The 20,805-nt window shown below is 45.5% G+C and overlaps 1 protein-coding gene across 1 annotated transcript in view; it reads left to right on the top strand.

The window, feature by feature from the left end:
- The window catches only part of ECHS1 (enoyl-CoA hydratase, short chain 1), a 120,080-nt gene that overhangs the window by 47,397 nt on the left and 51,878 nt on the right, over positions 1 to 20,805 (top strand). Inside the window, exons 3-4 of the mRNA XM_063958624.1 lie at positions 19,531 to 19,658; positions 20,206 to 20,305. Of these exons, the coding sequence (XP_063814694.1) occupies positions 19,531 to 19,658; positions 20,206 to 20,305 (228 nt within the window). The remainder of the gene's footprint in view (positions 1 to 19,530; positions 19,659 to 20,205; positions 20,306 to 20,805) is intronic.

Raw genomic sequence — 20,805 nt, forward strand, 5'->3', positions numbered from 1 at the left:
CCAACACACTCACAGGGTGCAGGGCGCTGGTGGGGGAGCGCCCTGGGCAGCAATGTTACTTAGGCTCTTTTACACAAAATAGGCTGGCTTGACTTGGTATTCGGTGCCCGGGCACCGTGTCCGCTACCCCCGCCAGCATGTCGCAGCGGTCCCGCTGCGCGCCGATGCTCCCACACACCAACGGCTGGTATCGGGCGCAGGGGGGGGGGGGGGGGCCCTGGGCAGATTGTTTTACATTGTTTTTACACTCCCAGAGAACATATACGGTGGTTAGCCACTGTATATGGTCCCCTGACTTCATAAGACGTTTTTAATATAGTGGGCTACCGCGCGCTGATAAGGGGCGGGGCTTATCCCTCACAGCAAGAACCAGCGCCATTTTTATTCAATGTCCCCGCCAAAATATGTGTATAGTACAAACAAGGGGGGGCACATTTTGTTAGTGTTATGTAGGAATGTATAACACTATTTAATTGGAAATGGGCATGTACTCATAGTTGTGTATACTCTCTATGTCCTCCCTGTCAGATATACACTTGTGTCGACATGTGTGAATGTTCTGTCACTAACGACTCTGGGGTTCATTGTCGACATCGCCGACGCCTGTTTGGTACTTGATACAGAGTCAACAGATCGGTTGTGTTATACTTTTTCATAGTAAACACGGTATGGGAGAGACAGTAGTAGGTGGGTGACCCTGTCGGCACCAACTGTTATTACCGAGTGTAAATTGACATGCTGTAACTAATTTATACCTGTATATAAATTTATATGTATTTATATGGTTCGGTTCAGGGAGTCTGGGGCTCGAGCATAGACATGATTATATTTGTGGGGGAATGTTATTAAAATTATTTATGTATAATTCCCTCGGGGTCGCAAGTATGTTATTTTGCCTGGTTACTACTCCCTGCTGTCGACGATTACTAAGTTTTCTGTCGACTATAATGTTTCCTGGTAGAGCCAAAACTGCGGATTCAGTACATGGTCATACACATTCAGAACAGATTAATGTCACTTGGGTCCCGAAGGTTCCGGACAATCCGCTTATATGTATGTTATATGTATATATAGGTAGGAAATGTGTGTTTATGTGTATTACAATATGTATATTCATCTTATGATTATACTGAATGCTAAAGTAATAGTATTCTTTCTCATGTGCTGGTCGCTCTGTTGATAAAGCTCTAGGTCGGCCGTGACGAGTGGGTCTGCCGTCCTCTCAAGAAGTCCGAATGTTTATTCTTTTCCTGCGGCGGAGAAGCTACTGTGAAAGTCAACTCCTGGCCGCCACGGCGTCCTGTCACAAATGATCGGATACAGGAAGCTAAGTGATATTTTATTTCTATTCTTTGGATTTATTTATGCACATGAGGGAGAGCTTATATTCAGAAGGACATCCGATAAAATTATCCTGCAGAGATAGGAGATTTTCCTTATGTTGGGTTTTTTCTATATATCGCGGCAGGCTGCAGTGCGTATACAGGAGGTAGCCGGGGAAATACTGTGGCTGACTCCGAGTGATACTGGAGTTTTTTCCCTGGGTCGGTGTACCGCTGTTTGGGGATGCCTTACTTCAGTCACTCTCAGCGAATGCTGCTGATAAATCTGACTTGGTGGGTTAGATTCCCTCACGACGGTTGGTGACGCATTCTTTTGTGGGATGCAGTCGATTTAACTAGTTTGATGCCGTTCTTTTTTCCTTTTCTGTGCAGATGGAGTGTGAAAAGGTAAGTGTTCTGCAGCCTGGTTAGGTTCGCAGAAGCGGAGGTCGTTTTCTGTTTCTCACACATCCACCACATGGTGCTGAGTCTACCTGCCTGGACCCCACTCTGGTGGGGACTTGTCTACTACCTTTCAGTTGGTCCGGGAATAGACCAGGACCCGTGAGTTAATTGTAGAATCCAGAGGGGGAATGTCTGGAGTTACAGATGTTTCCCCTCACTGTTTCCTAATAGATCTTACCGTTTCCCCTCTGGAAGGGAAGGTAATACGCGACGCCATATCAGAGGTGCGTCAGGTTCAGGGCCTTGTTCTCCTGTCCCGGTTATATAAAAAAAAAAAAGTTTACGTGCGTTGTTTTACGCATTCAGATTACCTGGAGGGATAGCCAGGATGGTCTTTGCCATTTCACTGGAATGATGGTAGTATGATGGTTTTCTTTCGATAGTAAGAGCCATTGTTATTCTGTAATGAGAGGTTCGCCTGATTGAGGCGAGGTCAAGAAATAAGTGGTACAAATCGTTGTTTCTTTCTCTGACTGTTCTTCAACACAGGGAAGGGTTGTTGTTCCCAACGACGCAGATGTCGGAGGTGGTATCAGGGTAGATACTGAACGGTGAAGGTTCTGTGTTTTCCTGTGGAAAGAGGTCTGCGGATCCTGAGTCGAATCAGATTTGCAGTGCCAATCCATCTATATGTTCCGTTGATGAAGAAGTTGGGTGTGGCCTAAGAAGCCTTTTCGGTGCGCAGGTCAAATGCCAGAGTGATTTTCACGGGACGTGTTGGGAATGCGGTCCTGGTCTCATCGGCACATACACCGGAATATAATTCTAATGGCCAGGATATCGCTCCTGTGGCGTCTGCTCAGTTCTCACCTCCTAGAGGGACGAAGGTTCGGGATCCAGGATTAGATCCTGGTGTCCATGTATGCGGATCTCCGAGGCTGGGGAGCAGTCCTTGCATGGGAAGTATTTCCAGAGGAAAAGGTCAAGCTGCAAAGCTGGTATACAATGAGCTTTCTGAAGTAAGAGCTTTTTTTCAACGAACATTTTCTTCGTGATCTGCCTGTGTTCATTCTGTCGGACGACTTGACAGCAGTGGCGTAAGTAAGCCGCTAGGGTGGAACAAGGAGAAAAGCGTCAATGGCAGAAGCTGAAATAGTTTTCCGCTAGGTGGAAAGACTGGTAAACGTTATATTAGCAGTCTTAGTTCCGGACGTAAACAACGGAGAAATAGATTTCCTCTGCAGACGCGATCTCCATCCTGGAGAAATACTGTCTGCATCGAGAAGTTTTACAGAAGTGACAAGTCTTTGAGGTGTGCCTCAATTGGGCAGGTTGGCGTCTCGCCTCAACGAGAGCCCTTAGGAATATGGTTTCAGGTCAAGGGACACTCAAACTATAGCAGTGGACGCCCTCGTGGCACCTTGGGGGTTTTCAGTCGGTCTATGTGTCCCCTCCCCTTTCACTCTGCTGAAGGTGATAAACGTAAGGAGAACAGAGGTTCTGGCGATCCTCATTGTTCCGGTCTAACCAAGGAGGGCTTGGTATCCAGTTCTTCAAGATTTATTCATAGAAGATCCCTAGCCTCTTCTTCTACGGGAGGAACTGTTACAGCAAGATCCGTGCGTGTATCAGGACTTACCGCGGCTGCGTTTGACGGCGTGGCGGTTGAACGCCATATTCTAGTTCGATCGGGTGTTCCCAGTGAGCTCATTTCCGCACTGCTTCAGGCTAAAAAATGAAGTAACTGCGAAGTCTTAACACCGAATTTGGCGTAAATATGTGTCTTGGTGTAAATCTAAGAAGCTTCCTACGGCGGATTTTCAGCTGAGTCGCTCTTCTCCATTCTTGGCAAACAGGTGTGGATGCAGGCCTACAGTAAGGGCTAAAACACACTACACGGTTGTTGCCGGCCGGGAAAAAGCCGGACGGCTTTTTCCCGTGCTGGCATTGTAGTTAACAGTGTGAGGGGTAGGGTCCCTTCACACTGCACGGCCCCGGCCCGGCTGCCGGGTTGCAGCCGGGTCTCACCACTGGAAGGTCCGGCGGCCTTGGAGCCAGTGAACCGTGTGTGTGAAGGGGAGCTTTCACACACAACGGTTTCTTCTGCAGCCGTGTCTGATGCTGCGCATGCGCACAGCATCACACACGGCTCAAAGCCGTCCTGTGTGACAGACACTGCCGGTTTCTCCCGGATGGCAAAAAGCCGGACAAACTTTGTCCGGCTTTTTGCCATCCGGGGAAAACCGGCTAGTGTGTTACAGCCCTTAGGCTCCGTTTCAGGGCAGTTTTGGCCTTGTAAATAAAAAAAATAAAAAAAAGAGTTGGCCACCTTTCCGGAAGTTCAGGCTTTTGTGAAAGGAGTACTTGCACATCCAACCTCCATTTGTGCCCCATTGGCACAGTGGGCTCTTGACGTGGTGTTGCGTTTTTTGTGTTTCACTGATTGGGACCTTTATTAAAGGTTGGGTTAAAATTTCTCTCTTGAAGAGTGGTCATGCTTTTGCTTTTTGGGCAACCGCAAAGCGGTTGTCGGAAGTAGCGGCTTTGTTTCACAAGAGCCCCTGTTTGATCTTCCAAGTGGATAGAATTGAGAACTCGGTTAGTAGTTCTGCCGAAACGGGTTTTCGGGGTTTATCAAAAACCTGCCTGGTTTGATGCCTGTGGTAACTTCAGCATTGGCTGATTCAATGTCTCTAGATGTAGTCAAGGCTTTGAAGATTTATGTTGCCGATTGGGCTGAGTTTGGGAAAACAGAGGCTCTGTTTGTCCGGTATGCTCTTAGCGTGCTTGGGGCGCCTGCGTCTCTGCAGTCTGTTACACGCTGGATCTGTGATACGATTCGGTGTGCTAGTTCTATAGCTGGATTGCAGTTGCCGGAGTAGGGGGAGACCCATTCTACTAGGAAGATGGGCTCTTCTTGGGCGGATGCCCGAGGTGTCTCGGCGGGTTAACTTTGCCGAGCGGCTACTTGGTAGAGTTTCAAACACTTTTGCTAAGCTCTACAAGTTTGATACTCTGGATGATGGGGACCTCATGTTTGCTCAATCGGTGCTGCAGAGTCGTCCGCACTCTCCCGCCCGTTCTGGAGCTTTGGTATAGACCCCATGGTCCTTTTGGAGTGCCCAGCATCCTCTAGGGCGTAAGAGAAAATAGGATTTTAGTACCTACCGGTAAATCCTTTTCTCCTAGTCCGTAGAGGATGCTGGGCGCCCGTCCCAGTGCGTACTGTGTCTGCAGTTATTGATTTTGGTTGCACTTTGTGGTTTTCTTCTCTGTCAGGCTGTCGCTGACGTTGTTCATGCCATGGCATGTGGTTTTTTATTGTTGGTAGGCTGACACACAGGTTGTGTTACATATTCTCTCAGCATATATGGCTGTATGGTTTTCATACCGTGGGCTGGTATTCTGCAGAAGGCCATGTATTGCGGTAACACTCACTGTGTTTAAATTATAAATTCTTTCCTCGAAATGTCCGTCTCTCCTGGGCACAGTTTTCTAACTGAGGTCTGGAGGAGGGGCATAGAGGGAGGAGCCAGTTCACACCCAGTTTAAGTCTTTATAGTGTGCCCAAGCTCCTGCGGATCGGTCTATACCCCATGGTCCTTTTGGAGTCCGCAGCATCCTCTACGGACTAGGAGAAAAGGATTTACCGGTAGGTACTAAAATCCTATTTTTTTCTGAATCCATTGGCTCGTCCATTTGTCCCTGGCTGGCTGTGGGTTTCAGGGTTCCGGCACTTGGTTCCAGGTCATTTGTCTGCTTGGTTTTGTGTGTGTGTGTGTGTGTGTGTGTGCTGATCTTCTCCTCTCCTCCATTCCTTTTCCTTGGGCTTAAACTGGTCTCCGGGGATACAGTCGGGGTATAGGGAAGATGGAACCTGTGTTGCTTGCAAAGAAGTTTTCTGATTGGTTCCCAGACTCCTGCAGCTCCTACTATACATGGGATCCCAGTGTCCACCATGGATTCAGAATAAAGGAATTTACAGGTAAGATAAAAATCTCCTTTTTACACCTGAAGACCGGATTTGAAGAGACCCTGGTCGGCCAGTGATAAGAACAAAGTTTTATTTAGAAACAAAACCCCTGCTGTGTCCACTCCACACTGCGTGACCATCGCATCCAGCGGTAGTCATGCAAATGAGGAGCAACCCCATTTTGTAATTGGAGGTGGCCCTTGTGGCTCTCCTCAATGCTTTGGCACCGCTTCCATACTGTTCCAAGCTCTCTCTGTCCTCCAGTCTGCCATTACAAGCCAGGCTAGCGCTAAGTCCCTGACCAAAATGGACGGTGCTGAGCTTCCGGAAAGGGTCACTGATTACAACAGTGGAGAGGCAGGCTGGAGCCACAGAGACTTACTTTACGGGGCTGCTGTGCTGTGTAACTTTCACTCTCCGCTCCAGGCTGTTCATGCTGCAACAAGGGCTCCTTCCAGCAGAGCACAAATGTAGACTTGCCAGCAATAGCAGGGGCAGATCAGACCAGGGCTGCTGAATGAGACCAGCTGCCAGGAGTCCCTGACAGACCATATCACCATGTCATACCTCCCAACTTTTATTATAGATGAATCGGGACTGTTTTGCACACTGGCCTCGCGGCAGTTTGGAGACTGCCTGTCACGCCTCTGTTTTCATCACATTGGGGGCATGGCCAGCGCTCTGTGAGCTGCTGGCCATGCCCCCAGTCCCTCTCTCTCCCATGAATAACGCTGTGCACATGCGCTGCTAAGAGCAGCAGTGACAGGAGCCTCCCAAGTGACCCCCCTGCCCCTCACTGCAGTACACTGCGGTCTGCGGGTGGAACAGCGGGACAGTCCCAAAAAAATGGGATCGTCCCGCGAAAATCAGGACAGTTGGGAGATATGCCATATCACATTATCTCATCCCCAGTGTTCCTGTAGCTGCCCAGCTGCAAGTATGCCAGATGCTTCTAAAGTTGTATACTATTAAGAATGCCAAGTTGATTTCTCACAAATATTTAAAATGCCCGCTCTAATATATATTGCAGACGCCAGGCGCATCTTATTACCATATACGATAAAAGTGCGCTGTACACCGCAAAACACTGTATCCCATAAGAGAAAACAATACACCCACACATTATCTGAGTTCCAAAGCTCATTGATGTATATATTTGTTATTAAAAAGGATATGGATTCAATATATATTACAAAGTACAGTATACCTATAGTTACATGGTTACACTCACACAGTAAGCAGTTAAAACATACAATCACATACAGTTACAGGCCAGCGATACAATACCATTCCCTCAATGCTTATGTCTCTCTCTTTCTGTAAAATCATGCCGGGACTCCATCTTACGCTGAGACCAAAACAGGAACTGAGCTGGCAATAACTCCATCATCGTCTCAGACCTTACAGCAACTCTGAGACCAAAACAGGAACTACCTTCCTGTGTGATCAATGTGTTATCTAGTTTCTGGGGGAGGGATTCACGATGAGTCACCAGTTCCTTTGTATATGCTGATCAGGTTCAGCCTTGGGGACGTCCATGTGGCATGTCCGTGTAAATGCGTGTGTTACCATACATTGCTGTGCTCGCTGCGCGCATTAGCAAGTATAGCGACTCATAATGTGTGTAGTTTGTATGTTCTCTTTATGTAATATTTTTTTGACTTCGACAGTCCACCCTTTGGCAGTAAACAATAACTGCCATTAATTATTAACATAAGAAAAAAATATTTCATACCATAATCGGTGACGTAGACACAAGTATGTATGCATTTCGCAAATCAGACACTCGACTATATTTGGGGAAGACAGGGAGGAGGACGAGACATCCTCTATATGCACTCGGCGGTCACGGGACCACTGGTTGAGTGTGGGACAACATTCAACCTATAGAGTATGCTGGGACAGTGTTTTGGCCTATAATGTCTGATTTGCGACGAACATTTCACACATACATGTACCTACGTCTTTGTACACTGATGTTTGGATTCGATTGAGGTTCTGCTGGGTAGATGAAAAAGACACAAACAAATCGTGACAGTCACATATAAAATTTTCATGATCTACATATTCCTATCATTTTCTGAACATTGTTTCCTTTTCTGGAACGTATGCTAGGTCTGTTTAATCATTGAACAAGGGTTATAAGTAGTGTCCTTCCTAAATAACATAAACCTTCGGAGTTCGGGGAGAGCCACTCATAAACCTTTCTTCCACATATATTAATGAGCTCTTTATCTGCAATGTGTGAATAGCCATTGTCTGATTGTTCCTGATTACCTCTGAACTCCATAACTACTAGACCTTTGATTTTTCTCTGATTTTAACAAACTGATCGGCTAATCCTGGGATCCTATAAGGAGATCACTCCTTCCTACAGAACCAGTTCCAGACCCACACTCGACTCCTCATAAAAAAAAAAACCTTGCAAAAATAGAATATCCTGAAAGAAAACGTTTGTCAGCGGGAAAGAGAAAAAAGAGAGAGAGAACAAAACAACTCTTGTTCATAACAAATCAATTACAATGACTGGTCTTTCTGCAATCCTTTAGTACGCTCAGGTAGTGTTCAACAGTGCCGCCTCTCAGTCTTCACGGACACACAGTTCACTTGGAACACACAGTTCACTTTGCTCTCCACCTTGCTCTTTGAACACACCGTTCACTTGGAACAAACCGTTCACAACTCGATGAATGTGAGCAATAAACTACTTTGTCACGAGTTCTCTCCGGGTCAGCGACCTTCTTGCAGTGGGACGAGTGGACCCAAGTCTCTCTTTCGGCGACCTTTATTGCTGTCAACAAATCTTGGTATGGTCCTTCCCACCTGTCTATTAGGCAACCTGAGCGTAAGAACAATCACACAGTCTCTTGGTTCACAATCAAGACAGTTAGCATTTGGCATACCAGCAATCAACAGTTTCAAGTTCTTTTGTCAAGTTCTGAAATGCTGGCTCATCTCAACAAGGTACTGTACTGTCACCTCATTGGTGTATTTCTGATCATTGTGCGGATCAATCATGACATGAGGTTGTCTTCCAAAAACAACAAAAAGACACAAATACCAAAACAAAAACAAATTTCGAAGAGGGTGATTCGTTGAGTGAAGATCTGGGAGTAGTTCCGAAGCTATAGAATACTAGTGGCAGTATCTATGATCACAATAGTACAATTTCAAGCTTTGTTCCTACTTCTAGGGGTACCATTATCTACACACAAATTTCTGCGCAATTTTTCTTTGCGGTAAACACGGCAGCATCCGTGGCGGCAGGAAATGCCTCTACCCAGTTTGAGAAAACATCAGTGCACACCAATACATAACAATAAATCCTAAAGGGTGTTAACTGTACGAAGTCGATTTGTATTTCCTGAAAAGATCCGTCGGCATTTATTCTGTTCTTCCCATTAACCGAATCTGTGTTTTCTATATGGCTTATGATTCCTTACTATATGTCCCTTGGTCCCGTCTATGTGTTTAATAATGTGGCTTGTGTTTTCTGTCTAGGGGATCTATATTGACTATGTGTCCTACTACTCCTACAATCTCTGGCAAAATGCCCTTCCTTCCTACAAGTGTAACATATTATTGACCATTAGGGATCTGGGGTTTGGACTGATGGGTCTTTCCTGTATGTGCCAGTATACTTACCGTCCTCAACCTCTCCACCTGTTGTTCTCTGCGCCTAGCACTATTCTTGTGATGTTCAATAGCATACTATCTAAAATTAGCTACTGTGACCTTTCCAATTTTGCAAAGAAGTCTGCACCCTGACACTCAATGCCTTATTGAGCCCGTCCATTTGCACAGAGACAGCCACCTCCCATTTGCCGAATTAGTGTTTACCAGTGGTCTTATCCAGATGGAGAGTTTTCTATTTCTGCAAGAGACGAAAACAAAAAGCTTAACAAGCTTCTAGGTCATGCAAAGTATTTCATTCAATCCTTCTCATCCCGTATTAAGGGTCTGTACGAGGTCCAACAAACATTTCCAAGCTCATCTTTACTAGGGGCATTACTAGAAATGAATACTTCTTATATGGTAACTGAAAGAAATACCCTGGGGTTACCTTGTCTCTGTCCGCTTTCCTACTGGCAAATACTAATGTGCGGACAGGTTTTTTCTCCATTTCTGACGTTACTTTCTTGATTTTTTTTTTTTAGTTTTATTTTTTTTATTTTTTTTACTATATATGTACACGAATGATACCATACTTACCTGTTTCACTGGTCTCAGCCACTTCCCCCACAGGCTACTGCTCTTCTTTTACCGGTTGGATACTCCTCTGGGTACATGAGAAAAGGCTGAAAATGATCAGGTCACCTTCTCCTCCTAAATAAAACTTCAACATTCATTAGTACATATATAGGTTACAGTCATATTTTTCATATTTTTATTATTTTCTATAGTTTGTATGCTGGCCGTAACTGCTTCCACATCTACATATGGCGGTGTACTTGCATTCTCTTTTTTTTTTCTTCCTACTTATTTATTGTTGCTACAAGTTCAAACAGTTCTTATATTTCCATTCTTGTCTTATATGACTTTGGTTAAACATACCACCTGCAATACCTTAGGATCAAACTCACCAACCCCTCTTGCTGCCACAGGTTTAAACAATTTGTATGTCTGACCCTTTGTTTTCGGGATTTTATCAGACATATCCTTATCCTTAAGTTCTGCAATACCTCTGGTTCAAAGCTGCCCACCCTAGGGAATGGTACCCTATCTTTGTCAGTCATACATTCCCATTCAGACAAAAAGTCTTCAGCGTGTGGACCATATTTCCCACACATAATACTTTTTCCCTTAAACTTCGCTGACCCCCTGGGCCGCGGCTCTTCAACCTGAACCCTGGTTAAACGTCCCTTACTTGAGCAACTGGCTCCCATAATTGTGGGCCTTTTCCCACAAACCCCAAAATACTCAATATAAGGTGACGGTGAAAGTTCTCCGAGCGCTCTTCACCCGCTCACCGCCCACGTTGGCCAGTACCATACACTGTCGATAGCGAAGGCAATGTACCCAACTTAGGGCTCCTATCAGACCTTACAACACCGTAATTTCTTTCGGTGGAAGTTCTGTTTGGAATATTTTCCTGAGAGAGGCAGCGAAAAATTCCTTTTCGGTATCTTTCAACTGGAATTGTTTGGAGGGTGAAAAACAGAGAAATTAGATAACTATCCTTCACCCTTTCCAGTGAAGCCCACCAGGGAGATTTCCCGACGTTGTCAAAGAAAAACCCCTTTTGTCTATGCAATCACGTCTGCGTATGCTCTCCCACAGCGCATATGACACAATGGTATCACGTTGTGCTGTGCAGAACACACGGACATGCGTTGCAATAGCACAGCCTATAGATACTAGTTGGCCTATATATGCCCTACGATTGCTGTAGACCACCTAGCCTAGACCACTTCAGACCACTTCAGTGTATGGGATCACTAAGACCACTTCAGACCACATCAGTTCTAATCACGCAAGGTAGCGAACCCTACGCCGCCGGGCCTCTACTAACCCGGTGTTACCACTTCAGACCACTTCAGTTTCTGGGTTCAGTTCCACTCTGTCCGCTTTCACTCACTCAAATACACTTTGGTTTTTCTGTACAGAAAATTTGGATTCATTCAGATAGGCAGCTTTAGCACAGAGGCAATACAGTTTTTAAACTAAATTTAGAGTAACCTGCTTTTGAAATCTGATAGTTATGTGCTATTGTATTAAATGTCTACTATCCCACCTTTGAACTAAACGACACTATTGTATGATTTGTTCTCAGCGCCCGCATTCTTACGCACTTTACGCAAACACGCGACCGTGCGTGTCTCTTACACTGCATGTGCAGTCCTTTACTTTGTCCGAGACACGTGTACAAAACCCTGCGTCCGCAATAAAACAAATCACACAGCTCGAAGTATAAATGTGAACAATACTAATTACTATTGCCCACTAGACACAACTTGTTCTGTATAAACTTTTATGCAGACCTGCGTTTGTGTCTTTACGCTTACTTCCTTAAAATATTGTTATTTCAGTTTTAACTATATAGCAACAAATGTATCCTATTTCACACAGATCTATAATGAATCTAGCAATAATCAATAATTTAAATGATATGATTCAGATTGGGTAGCTATCCTGCAGAACATACACTGATATAAATATACACATAATTATAATAATATTATATATATGTACCATTCACTGGTCTCCTATGAGACTCATTTACCCATTCAGTGCTTCTAATTTGCATATCAACAGAGGTTCATATGCCTGTTCAAGAGGTTAGTGGGACAGGTTAATTAACATTTCAATGGCTATCCTAAACTAGCAAGCAGATTTTAACTAAATCCTAGAGGTAAAAGAAAAAAAACTTTATTTTTTTCCCTTTTATATCTGAGTGTAATTCTTACATCAAGTATTCATCTCTTAACTCTCACTAGGCCCAGCTGTAACTATTTGTAATTGACTATGGCATGGGTTAAATAAATGCATTGGTAACTCATAAATGGTGTTTGATGTGACCAAGGAAAGCTGATTATTCTGAGCAGTGAAAATCAGCCATTTAGAAAATGACCTTCCCAAAATGGCCGCTGCACCTCCCCCTTCCATATCCATGAGGGTTACACAAAATGGTGGACAGGCCATGTGGTTAGTCCAAAATGGAGGACAGACCATGCGGCTTCCTTTGTCACAAAGAAATCACACATCATAAAAGCACCAGAAGTTATTTTAGGCCTGAGATAAAAACTATATCAAGGCTATGCAGCAACTTTTAAATATACTTTTAAACCTACTTAAACAGATAAACAATCCAATCTGAATCAAACACAATAGGACTTATTTGAACCTTGTTTTGCAACAATAAAAATACATTTTAGCATCTTAAATATTCTGAGAAACGCATTGTCCCTTGAAATTTCATATCATTGGCTTACTGATAACACAACAATACATTAACGTGGATGTTATTTTCATCAGCTTCGCAATGCGTCCATTGGAGCCGGTCAATTACAGCCGCGTTTGTAATGTACAGTGCATCATTAAGACCCTGATATCCCGTAAGAGCCCTCATCTAAGAATGCCAAATTGATTTCTCACAAATATTTAAAATGCCCGCTCTAATATATATTGCAGACGCCAGGCGCATCTTATTACCATATACGATAAAAGTGCGCTGTACATCGCAAAACACTGTATCCCATAAGAGAAAACAATACACCCACACATTATCTGAGTTCCAAAGCTCATTGATGTATATATTTGTTATTAAAAAGGATATGGATTCAATATATATTACAAAGTACAGTATACCTATGGTTACACTCACACAGTAAGCAGTTAAAACATACAATTACATACAGTTACAGGCCAGCGATACAATACCATTCCCTCAATGCTTATGTCTCTCTGTAAAATCATGCCGGGACTCCATCTTGCGCTGAGACCAAAACAGGAACTGAGCTGGCAATAACTCCATCATCGTCTCAGACCTTACAGCAACTCTGAGACCAAAACAGGAACTACCTTCCTGTGTGATCAATGTGTTATCTAGTTTCTGGGGGAGGGATTCACGATGAGTCACCAGTTCCTTTGTATATGCTGATCAGGTTCAGCCTTGGGGACGTCCAAAGGGGCTAGCCTGAGTTTCCTGTCCACCACCTGCCTGGAATATCTATTGTTCTAATAAAAGTGATTTTAGCTTTTATACATGTAATCATAACTATCCGCTGCAATGTCACACAACTTCACAACAAGCATCAAATGAATCTACACATCAATCTGGTTGCCTCAATAGTAAACATGACAGGTCTATCTTGTTTCGTTCAAATAATACACATTCATGACATTAATTCATTAGATAATTTTAAACCACCATGATGTCTGGCGCTTGATATTATTATAATTATGTACTGTATGAGATAAGTGTCGAATCCATCTCTGTGGCATGTCCGTGTAAATGCGTGTGTTACCATACATTGCTGTGCTCGCTGCGCGCATTTGCAAGTATAGCGACTCATAATGTGTGTAGTTTTTATGTTCTCTTTATATAATTTTTTTTTACTTCGACACTATGTATTGGGGGCACTGTGCTGTGGCATACTATGTATTGGGGCACTGGTTTGGCATACCATATAATAGGGGCATACTATGAATTGGGCACTGGAGACGAGAATGTATTGGGATTTGATGGCATGTGGGGAAGCCTGAGGAGAATTGAAGGGGCATGAGTGCTGTTCTATAGAAGTTTTCATATATTATGGCTGTGGACGATAGTGTGGCTCCTAAGCTTTTAAGCTGGCTCCTAGGTTTTCTAAAAATGTGTCGAGCCCTGTATTACATGGAAAGGACGTTGCATGTCCCTTATGTATTGTGTCGCCATATCTGGCATGGCCATGACCACATTTTAGTATGGCGCACACATCTCCATGCACATGGGGATTATTAACACCATTGAGAGGTATGGCATAACTGCATAGATGTTCCTCTTGTATTAATTTCTACATATATAAAACTTAAGTAAAAAACCCAATTTCCCAGTGCCGCCCTCCAAGAAAAGTTTGTGACCCTTACTTTGAAGAGGCCTGATCAATAAGAAAAGATTATTTATCCTAATCTAAGTCTATAATATTTCTCTGACGTTCTAGTGGATGCTGGGAACTCCGTAAGGACCATGGGGAATAGACGGGCTCCGCAGGAGACTGGGCACTCTTAAAAGAAAGATTAGGTACTATATCTGATGTGCACTGGCTCCTCCCTCTATGCCCCTCCTCCAGACCTCAGTTAGAATCTGTGCCCGGCCAGAGCTGGATGCACCTAGTGGGCTCTCCTGAGCTCACTAGAAAAGAAAGTTTTTGTTAGGTTTTTTATTTTCAGTGAGATCTGCTGGCAACAGACTCACTGCTACGAGGGACTGAGGGGAGAGAAGCAAACCTACCTGCTTGCAGCTAGCTTGTGCTTCTAAGGCTACTGGACACCATTAGCTCCAGAGGGATCGAACACAGGGCCCGACCTCGATCGTCCGTTCCCGGAGCCGCGCCGCCGTCCCCCTTGCAAAGATGAAAAACGGCGGCTGAAGACTCCTGTCTTCATTAAGGTAGCGCACAGCACTGCAGCTGTGCGCCATTGCTCCCATAGCACACCACACACTCCGGTCACTGTTGGGTGCAGGGCGCTGGGGGGGGGGGGGGGGGGGGCGCGCCCTGGACAGCAATTGGTTTACCTTTTTGGCACAAATAGCACATAATACAGTGTATAACACTGTATATGTGCAAAAAACCCCGCCATTAACATTATAAAAAGTGGGAGAAGCCCGCCGCTGAGGGGGCGGGGCTATCTTCCTCAGCACAGCCAGCGCCATTTTCTCTTTCCAGCTCCGCTGGAAGGACGCTCCCCAGGCTCTCCCCTGTAGTATCCAGTACAACAAGAGTAAAAAAGAGAGGGGGGCACATAAATTTAGGCGCAATTTGTATTAATAAGCAGCTATTGGGAAAAATCACTCCGTATAGTGAAAATCCCTGTGTTATATAGCGCTGTGGTGTGTGCTGACATACTCTCTCTCTGTCTCCCCAAAGGACTTTGTGGGGTCCTGTCCTCAGTCAGAGCATTCCCTGTGTGTGTGCGGTGTGTCGGTACGGCTGTGTCGACATGTTTGATGAGGAGGGCTACGTGGAGGCGGAGCAGGAGCCGATAAGTGTGATGTCGCCCCCTACGGGGCCGACACCGGAGTGGATGGATATGTGGAAGGTATTAACCGACAGTGTCAACTCTTTACATAAAAGGTTCGATGACGTAACAGCCTTGGGACAGCCGGCATCTCAGCCCGCGCCTGCCCAGGCGTCTCAGAGGCCATCAGGGGCTCAAAAACGCCCGCTAGCTCAGATGGCAGACACAGATGTCGACACGGAGTCTGACAACGGATAGGTTACGCTGGGAGACATCCCCTAGGGTGGACAAGGCGCTCACACAATTATCTAAAAGGGTGGCACTACCGTCTCAGGATACATCCGCCCTAAAGGAGCCTGCAGATAGAAAGCAGGAGGCTATCCTGAAGTCTGTATATACACACTCAGGTACTATACTGAGACCTGCTATTGCTTCAGCATGGATGTGTAGTGCTGCAGCAGCATGGTCTGATACCCTGTCAGACAACATTGATACCCTCGACAGGGATGCTATTTTGCTAACCATAGAGCATATAAAGGACGTCGTCTTGTATATGAGGGATGCACAGAGGGACATTTGCCGGCTGGCATCTAGAATTAATGCAATGTCAATTTCTGCCAGGAGAGTATTATGGACTCTGCAGTGGACAGGTGATGCTGATTCTAAAAGGCACATGGAGGTTTTGCCTTATAAGGGTGAGGAATTGTTTGGGGACGGTCTCTCGGACCTCGTATCCACAGCAACAGCTGGGAAGTCGACTTTTTTACCTAAGGTTCCCTCACAGCCTAAGAAAGCACCGTATTATCAAGTACAGTCCTTTCGGCCTCAGAAAGGCAAGCGGGTCAGAGGCGCGTCCTTTCTGCCCAGAGGCAGGGTAGAGGAAAAAAGCTGCACCAGACAGCCAGTTCCCAGGAACAAAAATCCTCCCCTGCTTCCACTAAGTCCACCGCATGACGCTGGGGCTCCACAGGTGGAGCCAGGTGCGGTGGGGGCGCGTCTCCGGAACTTCAGCGACCAGTGGGTTCGCTCACAGGTGGATCTCTGGGTTCTACAAGTGGTATCTCAGGGATACATGCTGGAGTTCGAGGCGACTCCCCCTCGCCGTTACCTCAAATCAGCCTTGCCAGCGGCTCCCAGGGAAAGGGAAGTAGTGCTGGCGGCTATTCACAAGCTGTACCTTCAGCAGGTGATAATCAAGGTTCCCCTCCTTCAACAGGGACGGGGTTACTATTCCACAATGTTTGTGGTACCGAAACCAGACGGTTCGGTGAGACCCATTCTAAATTTAAAATCCTTGAACACTTATGTAAGGAAGTTCAAGTTCAAAATGGAATCGCTCAGGGCGGTTATTGCAAGCCTGGAAGAGGGGGATTTTATGGTGTCGCTGGACATCAAGGACGCTTATCTGCATGTCCCCATTTACCCACCTCACCAGGAGTACCTCAGGTTTGTGGTACAGGACTGTCATTACCAATTCCAGACGTTGCCGTTTGGTCTGTCCACGGCACCGAGGGTATTTACCAAGGTAATGGCCGAAATGATGATACTCCTTCGGAAGAAGGGAGTTATAATTATCCCGTACTTGGACGATCTCCTTATAAAGGCGAGGTCCAAGGAGCAGTTGTTAGTCAACGTAGCACTATCTCGGGAAGTGCTGCAACAGCACGGCTGGATTCTGAATATCCCAAAGTCGCAGCTGATTCCTGCGACGCGTCTGCTGTTCTTGGGCATGATTCTGGACACAGAACAGAAGAAGATGTTTCTCCCGGTGGAGAAGGCCCAGGAATTGTCATCTCTGGTCAGGGACCTCCTGAAACCAAAACAGGTGTCGGTGCATCACTGCACGCGAGTCCTGGGAAAGATGGTAGCTTCTTACGAAGCAATTCCCTTCGGCAGGTTCCATGCAAGGATCTTTCAGTGGGATCTGTTAGACAAGTGGTCTGGATCGCATCTTCACAACTGGTGCTGATTCAGTCAGACAACATCACGGCGGTCGCCCATGTAAACCGACAGGGCGGCACAAGAAGCAGGATGGCGATGGCAGAAGCCACAAGGATTCTTCGATGGGCGGAGAATCACGTGCTAGCACTGTCAGCAGTGTTCATTCCGGGAGTGGACAACTGGGAAGCAGACTTCCTCAGCAGGCACGACCTCCACCCGGGAGAGTGGGGACTTCATCCAGAAGTCTTCACGCTGATTGTAAATCGTTGGGAACGGCCACAGGTAGACATGATGGCGTCCCGCCTCAACAAAAAGCTAAAAAAAATATTGCGCCAGGTCAAGAGACCCTCAGGCGATAGCTGTGGACGCACTAGTGACACCGTGGGTGTACCAGTCGGTTTATGTGTTCCCTCCTCTTCCTCTCATACCCAAGGTACTGAGGATTGTAAGAAAGAGAGGAGTAAGAACTATACTCATCGTTCCGGATTGGCCAAGAAGAACTTGGTACCCAGAACTACAAGAAATGATCTCAGAGGACCCATGACCTCTGCCTCTCAGACAGGACCTGTTACAGCAGGGGCCCTGACTGTTCCAAGACTTACCGCGGCTGCGTTTGACGGCATGACGGTTGAACGCCGGATCCTAACGGAAAAGGGCATTCCAGATGAAGTGATTCCTACGCTGATAAAGGCTAGGAAAGACGTGACAGCACAACATTATCGCCGTATATGGCGAAAATATGTTGCTTGGTGTGAGGCCAGGAAGGCCGCTACAGAGGAATTCCAGCTGGGTCGATTCCTGCACTTCCTACAGTCAGGAGTGACTATGGGCCTAAAATTAGGATCCATAAAGGTCCAGATTTCGGCCCTATCTATTTTCTTTCAAAAAGGACTGGCTTCACTGCCTGAAGTTCAGACGTTTGTTAAGGGAGTGCTGCATATTCAGCCCCCTTTTGTGCCTCCAGTGGCACCTTGGGATCTTAACGTTGTGTTGGATTTCCTGAAATCCCACTGGTTTGAGCCACTTAAGACCGTGGAGCTAAAATATCTCACGTGGAAAGTGGTCATGCTATTGGCCTTAGCTTCGGCTAGGCGTGTGTCAGAATCAGAATTGGCGGCTTTGTCGTGTAAAAGCCCTTATCTGATCTTCCATATGGACAGGGCAGAATTGAGGACTCGTCCCCAATTTCTCCCTAAGGTGGTATCAGCGTTTCATTTGAACCAACCTATTGTGGTGCCTGCGGCTACTAGGGACTTGGAGGACTCCAAGTTACTAGATGTAGTCAGGGCTTTGAAGATCTATGTAGCCAGGACGGCTGGAGTCAGGAAAACTGACTCGCTGTTTATCCTGCATGCGCCCAACAAGCTGGGTGCTCCTGCTTCAAAGCAGACTATTGCGCGCTGGATCTGTAACACGATTCAGCAAGCTCATTCTGCTGCAGGATTGCCGCATCCTAAATCAGTAAAAGCCCATTCCACAAGGAAGGTGGGCTCTTCTTGGGCGGCTGCCCGAGGGGTCTCGGCTTTACAGCTTTGCCGAGCTGCTACTTGGTCGGGTTCAAACACATTTGCGAAGTTCTACAAGTTTGATACCCTGGCTGAGGAGGACCTTGCCTTTGCTCATTCGGTGCTGCAGAGTCATCCGCACTCTCCCGCCCGTTTGGGAGCTTTGGTATAATCCCCATGGTCCTTACGGAGTTCCCAGCATCCACTAGGACGTCAGAGAAAATAAGAATTTACTCACCGGTAATTCTATTTCTCGTAGTCCGTAGTGGATGCTGGGCGCCCGTCCCAAGTGCGGACTCTCTGCAATACATGTATATAGTTATTGCTTAACTAAAGGGTTATTGTTATGAGCCATCTGTTACTGAGGCTCAGTTGTTGTTCATACTGTTAACTGGGTATGGTTATCACGATTTGTACAGTGTGATTGGTGTGGCTGGTATGAGTCTTACCCTGGATTCCAAATCCTTTCCTTGTAATGTCAGCTCTTCCGGGCACCGTTTCCCTAACTGAGGTCTGGAGGAGGGGCATAGAGGGAGGAGCCAGTGCACACCAGATATAGTACCTAATCTTTCTTTTAAGAGTGCCCAGTCTCCTGCGGAGCCCGTCTATTCCCCATGGTCCTTACGGAGTTCCCAGCATCCACTACGGACTACGAGAAATAGAATTACCGGTGAGTAAATTCTTATTTTTCCTTTAAACAATTGAATTCTTTTATTTCTGGTAGCTGGGGCTGACATCAAAGAGATGCAAAACCGGACCTTCCAGGAGTGTTATGGGGGAAGCTTCCTGTCTCACTGGAATCGCGTGTCCACCGCGAAGAAGCCTGTTATTGCAGCTGTTAATGGTTATGCAGTAAGTGATCACCTGCAGGACTTGCTCATCACTCACTCAGTGGTGCAGATGTATTAAGCCTGGAGTAGTGATAAAGCAGTGATGGAAGGTGATAAAGCACAAGCCAATCATTACTGTTTTGAAAAATGACAGGAGCTGATTGGCTAGTACATTATCAGCTTTCACTTATCACTACTTTAACACTCCTCCAGGCTTAATACATCTGCCCCACTGTCCTATCTCAACAAAATACTATACCCACATTCCACTAATAGTATAATGAAATTGTGGGGAGATATATATATATATATATATATATATATATATATATATAATATAAGGATGACTGGGTATAACGAGTCACACAATTCATGTAATTTAATTATAATGATCTGCTCATTCTGTAGCTTCTGGGACACCAAGCACATAAGGGAGTTTTGCATGTGGCACATAAAAACATTGATTATTAAAGAAAGTTTATTTTATAATAAATGTGGTATAACGTTGAATGGTCAGATGGTGTATTCTAAATAAGGATTGGCAATGGTTTATGTATGCTCATATCTAGCTTGGAGGAGGATGTGAGCTGGCCATGATGTGTGACATTATCTACGCCGGTGAGAAGGCGCAGTTTGGGCAGCCAGAAATCTTGCTTGGAACCATTCCAGGTAAATTTTACTTTTATGATTACTTGATTGTATGGTCTAGAAAAGTAGCATAACATTTGTAACATTTTAATTGAGGCCAGGTCATTTAAAAAAAAAATAAAATCTCGGCACATAAGAAAATTGTCCACATATGTTTCCAACCTGATACACATCCGGTGGTGTAACTCCCAGATTTAGGTGAAGCATTGGCCTTCGGGAGCCAGCTGTCAGGAGGCTGCTGACAGATCCCTCTCCACCCATTTGATATGTGATTTACTGCAGTCATTGCTGACTGCTGTCCTTGATCACAAGCCCCCTTAGCGGCCCCCCTTGCAGGGCCTTCAGCTAAATATTCCTGAATGTGTGCCAGAAGCAGCAGAGTAACATCACAGTGTGTATAAGAGGGGGTACCCTAAAGAAACAGGAAATAATTATTTATTAATTATTTCTTCTTTTGTGCATTTTGAAACTTCAGTCATCCTCAAAGTACTGTCCACTGATCATGATGGTGTAATCTGGCA

This window comes from Pseudophryne corroboree, chromosome 3 (genome assembly GCF_028390025.1).
Source record: "Pseudophryne corroboree isolate aPseCor3 chromosome 3, aPseCor3.hap2, whole genome shotgun sequence".
In the NCBI taxonomy this organism is placed as follows: domain Eukaryota; kingdom Metazoa; phylum Chordata; class Amphibia; order Anura; family Myobatrachidae; genus Pseudophryne; species Pseudophryne corroboree.